Below are 13,926 nucleotides of genomic sequence, written 5' to 3'. Positions count from 1 at the left end.
GGTAGCCTGGTACCAGGCCTGGTGAGGGGTTGGGGGTGTACAGGTAGGTAGCCTGCTACCAGGCCTGGTGAGGGGTTTAGGTGTGTTAGGTAGGTAGCCTGCTACCAGGCTTGGTGAGGGGTTGGAGGAGTGCTAGGTAGGTAGCCTGGTGAGGGGTTGGTGAGGAGTTGTGTTAGGTAGGTAGCCTGGCACCAGGCCTGGTGAGGGGTTGCAGGTAGGTAGCCTGGTTTCAGGCCTGGTGAGGTTGGAGGAGTGCAGGTAGGTAGCCAGGCCTGGTGAGGGGCTGAGGAGTGCTAGGTAGGTAGCCTGCTACCAGGCCTGGTGAGGGGTTGAAGGAGTGCTAGGTAGGTAGCCTGGTACCAGGCCTGGTGAGGGGTTGGGGGTGTGTTAGGTAGGTAGCCTGGTACCAGGCCTGGTGAGGGGTTGGGGTGTGTTAGGTAGGTAGCCTGGTACCAGGCCTGGTGAGGGGTTGGAGGAGGTGCCTGGTAGCCAGGCCTGGTGAGGGGTTGAGGAGTGCTAGGTAGGTAGCCTGGTTCCAGGTGAGGGTTGGAGGAGTGCTAGGTAGGTAGCCTGGTTCCAGGTGAGGGGTTGGAGGAGTGCTAGGTAGGTAGCCTGGTTCCAGGTGAGGGGTTGGAGGAGTGCTAGGTAGGTAGCCTGGTTCCAGGTGAGGGGTTGGAGGAGTGCTAGGTAGGTAGCCTGGTTCCATGTGAGGGGTTGGGGGTGTATTCTGCTCAGCTCCAGGGGGAAGCGGCAGGGCAGGTAAAGGCTGTATCAGTCCAAGGAAAGGAGAGGACGGATCCACTAGAACAGTGAACATCTGAAGAAGTTGCTCTTCTTTGACCGGGTCTCTGTGATCTTGACCGGCCCACCTCCTCCTGGAGGACTGTTGTCGTTCTAAAGCGGAGGGGGTGAAAGGGTTTGTGTCAAAGGTCAATTACCACTCTTAAGATCCCATTGCTGTCAACAACAGTTGGAACCTACGTTCTGGATAAGAATACAGCACATCATATGAGCATCATCATCTGCAAAACAACAAACATAAACTCACTATTTTTCTGTTGAGTCTCGTCATTATGTCTCTTCCCAGTGTGAAAAAGGACTGTGTTTCAAAAACAAAACAAAATGTATACTTCAGGAACACGTTGATTAGAGGGAGAAAAAAAAAAGTCCTGTTTTCAATGGAAAAAGACTGAGAGAAGAATGAATAAATAGGTATAAATGAATAGTATGGAACAGAACTCACCTCTTCCACGTTCTGGCTGGATTTGGCGCTCGTTTCTAAGAACTTGATGCCGTAATCAATCGCCAACTGTGACAAATAAAACATTATGAGAACAATTCATGTTAATAACAGATGTACCTTTAAAAAGAATCAACAGCAGCACCCCCCCCTCCCCTCCCATGCAACACATTCCAAGAGGCATAGCACAGAACGTAAAAGTGATGGTACCTTTCTGTTACAAAAGGGAATTGTACTACATCATGAAGGGAGAACTGGGCTGGCTATGACAGACAATAGATCATACTGTATATTATGGGTATTGTCAAACATACAACTGGGAGTACATTTACACCAAAGATACTATGAAGAGCAGTGTGGGGGTTTCTCCAAAGAGACTATGAAGAGCAATGTGGGGGTTTCACCAAAGAGACTATGAAGAGCAGTGTGGGGGTTTCTCCAAAGATACTATGAAGAGCAGTGTGGGGGTTTCACCAAAGAGACTATGAAGGGCAGTGTGGGGGTTTCTCCAAAGATACTATGAAGAGCAGTGTGGGGGTTTCACCAAAGACACTATGAAGAGCAGTGTGGGGGTTTCTCCAAAGACACTATGAAGAGCAATGTGGGGGTTTCTCCAAAGAGACTATGGAGGGCAGTGTGGGGGTTTCTCCAAAGATACTATGATGTGCAGTGTGGGGGTTTCTCCAAAGAGACTATGAAGAGCAGTGTGGGGGTTTCTCCAAAGAGACTATGAAGAGCAGTGTGTGGGTTTCTCTTTTCTCTGGAACGTTATCACATTGTTTCCAACGCACCCTGCAACAAGACATCTCAGACTCGTCAGTGCTTATTTGAAACACACAGAGACCCTGAAACTCGGAGACCCTCCATACCTTTTCTCCTCGTTCTTTTGACACCTGTCTTTTGTCGTTCATGTCACACTTGTTTCCTAGGATCATCCTCTCCACGTCAGAGGAGGCATGCTACAGATAGACAGAATGAGAGAAGACTCAGTGTTGCTACAGACAGAATGAGAGAAGACTGAGTATTGCTACAGACAGAATGAGAGAAGACTGAGTATTGCTACAGACAGAATGAGAGAAGACTGAGTATTGCTACAGACAGAATGAGAGAAGACTGAGTATTGCTACAGACAGAATGAGAGAAGACTGAGTATTGCTACTGACAGACAGAATGAGAGAAGACTGAGTATTGCTACTGATTGTTTCTAGGCTACCTGCTGTGGTAGCTTCACACCTGATTGCTGCGGTAGCTTCACATCTGATTGTTGCTAGGCTACCTGCTGCGGTAGCTTCACACCTGATTGTTTCTAGGCTACCTGCTGCAGTAGCTTCACACCTGATTGTTTCTAGGCTACCTGCTGGCTACCTGGTAGCTTCACACCTGATTGTTTCTAGGCTACCTGCTGCGGTAGCTTCACACCTGATTGTTTCTAGGCTACCTGCTGCGGTAGTTTCACACCTGATTGTTTCTAGGCTACCTGCTGCGGTAGCTTCACACCTGATTGTTTCTAGGCTACCTGCTGCGGTAGCTTCACACCTGATTGTTTCTAGGCTACCTGCTGCGGTAGCTTCACACCTGATTGTTGCTAGGCTACCTGCTGCGGTAGCTTCACACCTGATTGTTGCTAGGCTACCTGCTGCGGTAGCTTCACACCTGATTGTTGCTAGGCTACCTGCTGCGGTAGCTTCACACCTGATTGTTTCTAGGCTACCTGCTGCGGTAGCTTCACACCTGATTGTTGCTAGGCTACCTGCTGCGGTAGCTTCACACCTGATTGTTGCTAGGCTACCTGCTGCGGTAGCTTCACACCTGATTGTTGCTAGGCTACCTGCTGCGGTAGCTTCACACCTGATTGTTGCTAGGCTACCTGCTGCGGTAGCTTCACACCTGATTGTTTCTAGGCTACCTGCTGCGGTAGCTTCACACCTGATTGTTTCTAGGCTACCTGCTGCGGTAGCTTCACACCTGATTGTTGCTAGGCTACCTGCTGCGGTAGCGTCACACCTGATTGTTGCTAGGCTACCTGCTGCGGTAGCTTCACACCTGATTGTTTCTAGGCTACCTGCTGCGGTAGCTTCACACCTGATTGTTGCTAGGCTACCTGCTGCGGTAGCTTCACACCTGATTGTTTCTAGGCTACCTGCTGCGGTAGCTTCACACCTGATTGTTGCTAGGCTACCTGCTGCGGTAGCTTCACACCTGATTGTTTCTAGGCTACCTGCTGCGGTAGCTTCACACCTGATTGTTGCTAGGCTACCTGCTGCGGTAGCTTCACACCTGATTGTTGCTAGGCTACCTGCTGCGGTAGCTTCACACCTGATTGTTTCTAGGCTACCTGCTGCGGTAGCTTCACACCTGATTGTTTCTAGGCTACCTGCTGCGGTAGCTTCACACCTGATTGTTTCTAGGCTACCTGCTGCGGCAGCTTCAGGCACCTGATTGTTGCTAGGCTACCTGCTGCGGTAGCTTCACACCTGATTGTTGCTAGGCTACCTGCTGCGGTAGCTTCATACCTCTTCAATGTTCCTGATCCAGTTCTTGATGTTCTCGAAGGACTTCTCGTTAGTGATGTCATACACTAGCATGATACCCTGTTGGACAAAGGACAGGAAGTGACGTCAGAGGAAGTGACACGCCGTGACATTAACAGGAAAAGACCCAACCTAGCGCCATTCCAGACATGACCCGGTGAAATGTCTGTATGTCTGTGCTGTAGTCAAGTAAGGGTCTTGGGTCTTGGCTGTTATCACCACAAGCTTGAAGCCCTTATAAACCCAGAATAATCTGCCTCGATAAAATAATAATAGGTTGTTTTTCCAAACATGTATTTACATATATATAAAGTTGACATATATAGAACCTGGTTAGTAAGCAAAACATAAGAACAGTACATTTTCTAACCGGACACACAGCCATGAATAAGGTGGAATAGACATCGTTCTGACTATTCTACTAGAACTCTGAGGCAGTGGAACTGACCACAGGATACATCTTCTTAAGGATCCGCCCCCTTTTATTCAATTTTCACCTAAAATGACTCATACCCAAATCTAACTAGCCTAGTGGTTGGAGTGTTGGACTAGTAACCGGAAGGTTGCAAGTTCAAATCCCCGAGCTGACAAGGTACAAATCTGTCGTTCTGCCCCTGAACAGGCAGTTAACCCACTGTTCCCAGGCCGTCATTGAAAATAAGAATTTGTTCTTAACTGACTTGCCTGGTTAAATAAAGGTAAAATAAAATTTAAAAAATAACTTCCTGTAGCTCAGGACCTGAAGCAAGGATATGCATATTCTTGGTACCAATTGAAAGGAAACACTTTGAAGTTTGTGGAAATGTGAAAGAGATGTAGGAGAATTTAACACAATAGATCTGGTAGAAGAAAATACAAAGACAAAACCAACCATTTGTTTTTCTGTCACCATCTTTGAAATGCAAGAGAAAGGTCACAGCTAAAGCCATCACTCTGGTTGTAATTCGGATAGTGTCCACAAGATGGCAGCAGAGGGTATGTGCAACTTTTCAGACAGATAACTTGAAGTATGAGTGAACTACAAGACTTTTAGTCCCCCTGGGACATTTGGGCAAATCGTGAAGGAGACATTCGCATTCATATAAAAAAAATTATGCAAGAATATTGTCAAATCTGTTTACTTGGACTTTGATTTAACTTTCCAAGTATTAGTAGCCATATTATTCAAGTTCAACATTTGCAAAACAACTAGTTTTCGTAACTTCATAACTCTTAATATTCTTATACTTTGTGTCCAAAAAAATGATGTCGCAAAAGGTTAGCGCCAACATTTAGCAACAGAGAAGGGGTTTCCTGATACTCCCGTAAAGCCCAGCTCATTGGCTATCTAGCTAGCTTTGTTTTGACCCCCAATTGGTGCTTATTTTGACAAAGAAAGTCAATAAATGAAGACCGGCCGTATCATCGGCACGCCATGAAGACGTCGCTCTCTGACCAAATATGGTGTCCTATAGGATATACTAGACCCCTAATGATATAGTGAAGTCTGGTTACGTTCTAGGATCTCTGATATGGTGTCCTATAGGATATACTAGACCCCTAATGATAGAGTGAAGTCTGGTTACCTTCTAGGATCTCTGATATGGTGTCCTATAGGATATACTACACCCCTAATGATAGAGTGAAGTCTGGTTACGTTCTAGGATCTCTGACATGGTGTCCTATAGGATATACTAGACCCCTAATGATATAGTTTAGTCTGGTTACGTTCTAGGATCTCTGACATGGTGTCCTATAGGATATACTACACCCCTAATGATAGAGTGGAGTCTGGTTACGTTCTAGGATCTCTGAGGAATAAATACGAACGTGATATGATTGGTTGAAACAACTTTCAGGGTGAGATTTTCACAGATTCCTTTCTTTGCAAATTGAACGAGTGGAAATACAAAATCAATCGTGCATGCTATATGGACCTTTTTAGGTTTTGAAAAAAGGATTCTAGCTAACCGTGTGTAGAACAGCAGGGAGGAGGAGACAGAGTAGAGTTAGTAGAGGTCATGTAGTGTAGAACAACAGGGAGGAGACAGAGTAGAGTTAGTAGAGGTCATGTAGTGTAGAACAGCAGGGAGGAGGAGACAGAGTAGAGTTAGTAGAGGTCATGTAGTGTAGAACAGCAGGGAGGAGGAGACAGAGTAGAGTTAGTAGAGGTCATGTAGTGTAGAACAGCAGGGAGGAGACAGAGTAGAGTTAGTAGAGGTCATGTAGTGTAGAACAACAGGGAGGAGGAGACAGAGTAGAGTTAGTAGAGGTCATGTAGTGTAGAACAGCAGGGAGGAGACAGAGTAGAGTTAGTAGAGGTCATGTAGTGTAGAACAGCAGGGAGGAGGAGACAGAGTAGAGTTAGTAGAGGTCATGTAGTGTAGAACAGCAGGGAGGAGGAGACAGAGTAGAGTTAGTAGAGGTCATGTAGTGTAGAACAGCAGGGAGGAGACAGAGTAGAGTTAGTAGAGGTCATGTAGTGTAGAACAGCAGGGAGGAGACAGAGTAGAGTTAGTAGAGGTCATGTAGTGTAGAACAACAGGGAGGAGGAGACAGAGTAGAGTTAGTAGAGGTCATGTAGTGTAGAACAGCAGGGAGGAGGAGACAGAGTAGAGTTAGTAGAGGTCATGTAGTGTAGAACAACAGGGAGGAGACAGAGTAGAGTTAGTAGAGGTCATGTAGTGTAGAACAGCAGGGAGGAGGAGACAGAGTAGAGTTAGTAGAGGTCATGTAGTGTAGAACAGCAGGGAGGAGACAGAGTAGAGTTAGTAGAGGTCATGTAGTGTAGAACAACAGGGAGGAGGAGACAGAGTAGAGTTAGTAGAGGTCATGTAGTGTAGAACAGCAGGGAGGAGACAGAGTAGAGTTAGTAGAGGTCATGTAGTGTAGAACAACAGGGAGGAGGAGACAGAGTAGAGTTAGTAGAGGTCATGTAGTGTAGAACAGCAGGGAGGAGACAGAGTAGAGTTAGTAGAGGTCATGTAGTGTAGAACAGCAGGGAGGAGACAGAGTAGAGTTAGTAGAGGTCATGTAGTGTAGAACAGCAGGGAGGAGACAGAGTAGAGTTAGTAGAGGTCATGTAGTGTAGAACAACAGGGAGGAGGAGACAGAGTAGAGTTAGTAGAGGTCATGTAGTGTAGAACAGCAGGGAGGAGACAGAGTAGAGTTAGTAGAGGTCATGTAGTGTAGAACAGCAGGGAGGAGACAGAGTAGAGTTAGTAGAGGTCATGTAGTGTAGAACAGCAGGGAGGAGGAGACAGAGTAGAGTTAGTAGAGGTCATGTAGTGTAGAACAGCAGGGAGGAGGAGACAGAGTAGAGTTAGTAGAGGTCATGTAGTGTAGAACAACAGGGAGGAGACAGAGTAGAGTTAGTAGAGGTCATGTAGTGTAGAACAGCAGGGAGGAGACAGAGTAGAGTTAGTAGAGGTCATGTAGTGTAGAACAGCAGGGAGGAGGAGACAGAGTAGAGTTAGTAGAGGTCATGTAGTGTAGAACAGCAGGGAGGAGACAGAGTAGAGTTAGTAGAGGTCATGTAGTGTAGAACAGCAGGGAGGAGACAGAGTAGAGTTAGTAGAGGTCATGTAGTGTAGAACAACAGGGAGGAGACAGAGTAGAGTTAGTAGAGGTCATGTAGTGTAGAACAACAGGGAGGAGGAGACAGAGTAGAGTTAGTAGAGGTCATGTAGTGTAGAACAGCAGGGAGGAGACAGAGTAGAGTTAGTAGAGGTCATGTAGTGTAGAACAACAGGGAGGAGGAGACAGAGTAGAGTTAGTAGAGGTCATGTAGTGTAGAACAGCAGGGAGGAGGAGACAGAGTAGAGTTAGTAGAGGTCATGTAGTGTAGAACAACAGGGAGGAGGAGACAGAGTAGAGTTAGTAGAGGTCATGTAGTGTAGAACAGCAGGGAGGAGGAGACAGAGTAGAGTTAGTAGAGGTCATGTAGTGTAGAACAACAGGGAGGAGGAGACAGAGTAGAGTTAGTAGAGGTCATGTAGTGTAGAACAGCAGGGAGGAGGAGACAGAGTAGAGTTAGTAGAGGTCATGTAGTGTAGAACAACAGGGAGGAGACAGAGTAGAGTTAGTAGAGGTCATGTAGTGTAGAACAACAGGGAGGAGACAGAGTAGAGTTAGTAGAGGTCAGGGAGGAGAGACAGAGTAGAGTTAGTAGAGGTCATGTAGTGTAGAACAGCAGGGAGGAGACAGAGTAGAGTTAGTAGAGGTCATGTAGTGTAGAACAGCAGGGAGGAGACAGAGTAGAGTTAGTAGAGGTCATGTAGTGTAGAACAGCAGGGAGGAGACAGAGTAGAGTTAGTAGAGGTCATGTAGTGTAGAACAACAGGGAGGAGACAGAGTAGAGTTAGTAGAGGTCATGTAGTGTAGAACAGCAGGGAGGAGACAGAGTAGAGTTAGTAGAGGTCATGTGTGTATACAGTCTCCTATCAAACTGTCCATTCCATCGTATTCACCACTTCACACAGAACCAACACATCTGTAAGATGGGCCTTGGCGTTAACAGGCAGTACATAGATACATCTAGTTTAACTAGAGACACTGTTTAATATGACTAGACCGGAGACATACGCAGACAGGTAGACAGAGTAGGCTACAACTCATTATAAAAGATGACTCCCATTCTGAACACACACACACACACACACACACACACACACACACACACACACACACACACACACACACACACACACACACACACACACACACACACACACACACACACACACACACACACACACAGGTAGACACACACACACACACACACACACAAAACCTCCACGACACATTCTGTGACACACACAGATCACCACACACAACACACAGAACACACACACCACACACACACACACACACACACACACACACACACACACACATTACCCTGGGACACACACACAACACACACACACACACACACACATTACACATTACCCTGGGAGAGACACAACATCAGTACAACGTAACAACCATGACATAGCGTAGTAGCTACAGCATTACACATTACCCTGGGAGAGACAGTACAACGTCAGTACACAACAACCATGTTGATAATGCACAGCTACAGCATTACTACATTACCCTGGGAGAGACAGTACAACGTCACACACGTAACCCTGGGAGAGACATTACAACAACACCATGACACAGCACAGCTACACACACTACACACACTGGGAGAGACAGTACACACAACCATGTTGATAATGCACACTGCATGACACATTACCCTGGGACAGACAGTACAACATCAGTACAACGTAACAACCATCCGATCGTAGTAGCTTTTATCCCTGTGAGAGACAGAACAACATCAGTGACAACTTTTGGAGACCTGACGATAGCAGTCTTAGTAGCTCCTCTGTAGTAGAGCATAGCAGGCGAGTTGTGATGGTCTAACATTACCCTGGGAGAGACAGAACAACGTCAGTACAACGTAACCATGTTGATAATGCAGTAGCTATAGCATTACTACATTACCCTGGGAGAGACTGTACAACGTCAGTACAACGTAACAACCATGTTGATAATGCAGTAGCTATAGCATTACTACATTACCCTGGGAGAGACTGTACAACGTCAGTACAACGTAACAACCATGTTGGCAGTGTAGTAGCTACAGCATTACTACATTACCCTGGGAGAGACAGAACTCAGTACATCAACCATGTTGATAATGCAGTAGCTACAGCATTACTACATTACCCTGGGAGAGTTGATACAACGTCAGTGCAGTAGCTATAGCATTACTACATTACCCTGGGAGAGACAGAACAACGTCAGCACAACGTAACAACCATGTTGATAATGCAGTAGCTACAGCATTACTACATTACCCTGGGAGAGACAGAACAACGTCAGTACAACGTAACAACCATGTTGATAATGCAGTAGCTACAGCATTACTACATTACCCTGGGAGAGACAGAACAACGTCAGTACAACGTAACAACCATGTTGATAATGTAGTAGAGGCTCTCCAAGCTATCACTAACTACAAGGCAGTCAACACTACACTTCAGATCCACTCAGGGCTGACAGAGGCTCTCCAAGCTATCACTGACCACAAGGCAGTCAACACTACACTTCAGATCCACTCAGGGCTGATAGAGGCTCTCCAAGCTATCACTGAACACAAGGCAGTCAACAATACACTTCCGATACCCTCAGGGCTGACAGAGGCTCTCCAAGCTATCACTGACCACAAGGCAGTCAACACTACACTTCAGATCCACTCAGGGCTGCCTGGCTACCCAGGCCCAGGGTAACCAGGCAAACTCACTATATCTGGAGCTAGGAGTCTGGGCAACCAGGCAAACTCAACATATCTGGAGCTAGGAGTCTGGGTAACCAGGCAAACTCACCATATCTGGAGCTAGGAGTCTGGGTAGCCAGGCAAACTCACCATATCTGGAGCTAGGAGTCTGGGTAACCAGGCAAACTCACCATATCTGGAGTTAGGAGTCTGGGTAACCAGAAACTCAAACTCACTATATCTGGAGCTAGGAGTCTGGGTAACCAGGCAAACTCACCTGGATGTCTGGGTAACCAGACAAACTCACCATATCTGGAGCTAGGAGTCTGGGTAAGGCAAACTCAGATCTGGAAACTCACCATATCTGGAGCTAGGAGTCTGGGTAGCCAGGCAAACTCACCATATCTGGAGCTTGATCTTCTTCCCGTCCAACTCTATCGTCCTGATTTTGAAGTCAATACCTGAAATCAGAGAAAAAGTGAGGAAAACTAAAGTGTTAAACTACATCTGAGCCAGTGGGTAGGGGCTAGCTGGGGGCTAACTGGGAGATAACTGGGGGCTAGCTGGTGGCTAGCTGGGGGCTAACTGGGGCTAACTGGGAGCTAACTGGAAGCTAACTGAGCGCTAGCTGGGAGTTAGCTGGGGGCTAACTGGGGGCTAGATTGAGTCCCCTGGGATCACTGGTATTGAAATTCACATGACGGACCATCAAGCCACCTATTAACACTGTTACAGACCATGAGGACTGAAGGTCAGCATTCCTATTAACACTGTTACAGACCATGAGGACTGAAGGTCAGCATTCCTATTAACACTGTTACAGACCATGAGGACTGAAGGTCAGCATTCCTATTAACACTGTTACAGACCATGAGGACTGAAGGTCAGCATTCCTATTAACACTGTTACAGACCATGAGGACTGAAGGTCAGCATTCCTATTAACACTGTTACAGACCATGAGGACTGAAGGTCAGCATTCCTATTAACACTGTTACAGACCATGAGGACTGAAGGTCAGCATTCCTATTAACACTGTTACAGACCATGAGGACTGAAGGTCAGCATTCCTATTAACACTGTTACAGACCATGAGGACTGAAGGTCAGCATTCCTATTAACACTGTTACAGACCATGAGGACTGAAGGTCAGCATTCCTATTAACACTGTTACAGACCATGAGGACTGAAGGTCAGCATTCCTATTAACACTGTTACAGACCATGAGGACTGAAGGTCAGCATTCCTATTAACACTGTTACAGACCATGAGGACTGACTTCCTATTAACACTGAAGACCATGAGGACTCAGCATTCCTATTAACACTGTTACAGACCATGAGGACTGAAGGTCAGCATTCCTATTAACACTGTTACAGACCATGAGGACTGAAGGTCAGCATTCCTATTAACACTGTTACAGACCATGAGGACTGAAGGTCAGCATTCCTATTAACACTGTTACAGACCATGAGGACTGAAGGTCAGCATTCCTATTAACACTGTTACAGACCATGAGGACTGAAGGTCAGCATTCCTATTAACACTGTTACAGACCATGAGGACTGAAGGTCAGCATTCCTATTAACACTGTTACAGACCATGAGGACTGAAGGTCAGCATTCCTATTAACACTGTTACAGACCATGAGGACTGAAGGTCAGCATTCCTATTAACACTGTTACAGACCATGAGGACTGAAGGTCAGCATTCCTATTAACACTGTTACAGACCATGAGGACTGAAGGTCAGCATTCCTATTAACACTGTTACAGACCATGAGGACTGACAGATTCCTATTAACACTGTTACAGACCATGAGGACTGAGGTCAGCATTCCTATTAACACTGTTACAGACCATGAGGACTGAAGGTCAGCATTCCTATTAACACTGTTACAGACCATGAGGACTGAAGGTCAGCATTCCTATTACTACTGTTACAGACTGTTACAGACCATGAGGACTGAAGGTCAGCATTCCTATTAACACTGTTACAGACCATGAGGACTGAAGGTCAGATTCCTATTAACACTGTTACAGACCATGAGGACTGAAGGTCAGCATTCCTATTAACACTGTTACAGACCATGAGGACTGAAGGTCAGCATTCCTATTAACACTGTTACAGACCATGAGGACTGAAGGTCAGCATTCCTATTAACACTGTTACAGACCATGAGGACTGAAGGTCAGCATTCCTATTAACACTGACAGACCATGAGGAGAAGGTCAGATTCCTATTAGACACTGACAGAGAGGAGAAGAGATTCCTATTAACACTGACAGACAGACAGAGGAGAGAGAGAGAGAGAGAGAGAGAGAGAGAGAGAGAGAGAGAGAGAGAGAGAGAGAGAGAGAGTGAGAGTGAGAGTGAGAGAGAGAGAGAGAGAGAGAGAGAGAGAGAGAGAGAGAGAGAGAGAGAGTGAGAGACAGACAGACAGACAGACAGACAGACAGACAGACAGACAGACAGACAGACAGACAGACAGACAGACAGACAGACAGACAGACAGACAGACAGACAGACAGACAGACAGCGCTACAAGGTAAAAACTATCCCCTATAAGCGGTCTGTCAAGCGGTTTCTCGTACTGAAAAGTGTAGGTTCTGTGTGTATAAATCTATTGGCACGTAGTAGGTTGCTATGGCGTACTTCTGTAACCTGATGACAGACGAGCTCCAATCAGATTAGTCCTTGTTGAGTGCTGAGGGACAGCACACGTCACTAGCCAGTAACATGAGAGGAAACGTGGGTACCTGCACAATTACCAGTCTGTCCCTGGAACAAGTGTCAATATTAAAACATAATGAGCTAGCCTAGCTCCAGCTAGCTGCGGGGCTTTGATACAGGTCTGGCAACCTATTCCCTATGTAGTGCACTACCTTTGACTAAAATAGGGAATAAGGGTGCTATTCAGGACGCAGATGCAGACGGAGGGGGTGATGCAGGTGGGCAGGCTCACTGAGAGGAGAGGATGTGGTTTAGAGAACAGAGCACCACAGCAGGTTGTAGAGAGCAGTCTACCGGGAACACAGACTCACTATTTACACCAGATGCTAAACAGATACTAGAGCGTTTGTCCCTCGGGGGGGGATACATAAAACTCAATTGAATTGAATAAAAGTGGTCTACGTAGCAAATGAGACATGTCTTTTGTCACAGTCGTCTGCTGCAGGCTAGAGATTCAAACGCTTCCTGTAGGTTTAATAGCCTACTACCTTCAGTAAGTGCAAGATGAGGATGCTAGGCTACATTCCTGTTCTAGAGAACCTGCTGTGTTTCCTAGGGGTTTATACAGGGCCTTTACAACCAGTGGTGTCTAGTGAAGGATATAACCAGTGGTGTCTAGTGGAGGACATAACCAGTGGTGTCTAGTGGAGGACATAATCAGTGGTGTCTAGTGGAGGACAGTGGTGTCTAGTGGAGGACAGTGGAGTCTAGTGGAGGACAGTGGTGTCTAGTGGAGGACATAACCAGTGGTGTCTAGTGGAGGACATAACCAGTGGTGTCTAGTGGAGGACATAACCAGTGGTGTCTAGTGGAGGACATAACCAGTGGTGTCTAGTGGAGGACATAACCAGTGGTGTCTAGTGGAGGACATAACCGGTGGTGTCTAGTGGAGGACATAACCAGTGGTGTCTAGTGGAGGACAGTGGTGTCTAGTGTAGGACATAACCAGTGGTGTCTAGTGGAGGATATAACCAGTGGTGTCTAGTGGAGGACATAACCAGTGGTGTCTAGTGGAGGATATAACCAGTGGTGTCTAGTGGAGGACAGTGGTGTCTAGTGGAGGACAGTGGAGTCTAGTGGAGGACAGTGGTGTCTAGTGGAGGACATAACCAGTGGTGTCTAGTGGAGGACATAACCAGTGGTGTCTAGTGGAGGACATAACCAGTGGTGTCT

At 46.5% G+C, this 13,926-nt stretch overlaps 1 protein-coding gene across 1 annotated transcript; it reads right to left on the bottom strand.

Moving 5' to 3' along the window:
- Window positions 1-508: 508 nt before the first annotated feature.
- Window positions 509-3,826, bottom strand: LOC124029223 (ras-related protein Rab-8B-like). Its single transcript, XM_046341003.1, has 5 exons — window positions 3,754-3,826; window positions 2,110-2,199; window positions 1,244-1,309; window positions 1,049-1,099; window positions 509-894 (listed from the first exon to the last, which is right to left on the bottom strand). The coding sequence occupies exons 1-5, from the start codon at window positions 3,823-3,825 to the stop codon at window positions 802-804; spliced, it is 372 nt and encodes a 123-aa protein (XP_046196959.1). The 5' UTR covers window position 3,826; the 3' UTR covers window positions 509-801.
- Between the last annotated feature and the right edge of the window lie 10,100 nt (window positions 3,827-13,926).

This window comes from Oncorhynchus gorbuscha, unplaced genomic scaffold, assembly GCF_021184085.1.
Source record: "Oncorhynchus gorbuscha isolate QuinsamMale2020 ecotype Even-year unplaced genomic scaffold, OgorEven_v1.0 Un_scaffold_5802, whole genome shotgun sequence".
Classification (NCBI taxonomy): Eukaryota; Metazoa; Chordata; class Actinopteri; order Salmoniformes; family Salmonidae; genus Oncorhynchus; species Oncorhynchus gorbuscha.
The sequence above is the reverse complement of the archived record's forward strand: the minus strand, read 5'-3'. Positions and strand labels throughout refer to the sequence as shown.

What these genes read in the sequence shown, in the direction of transcription:
- LOC124029223 (XM_046341003.1), bottom strand. Translation starts at nt 3,825, where the DNA reads ATGCTAGTGTATGACATCACTAACGAGAAGTCCTTCGAGAACATCAAG. An exon ending in CAAAAGAACGAGGAGAAAAG is followed by an intron (nt 1,310 to 2,109) that starts GTATGGAGGGTC and finishes TATTTGTCACAG; the next exon opens with TTGGCGATTGATTACGGCAT. An exon ending in CGAGACTCAACAGAAAAATA is followed by an intron (nt 895 to 1,048) that starts GTGAGTTTATGT and finishes CCTCCGCTTTAG; the next exon opens with AACGACAACAGTCCTCCAGG.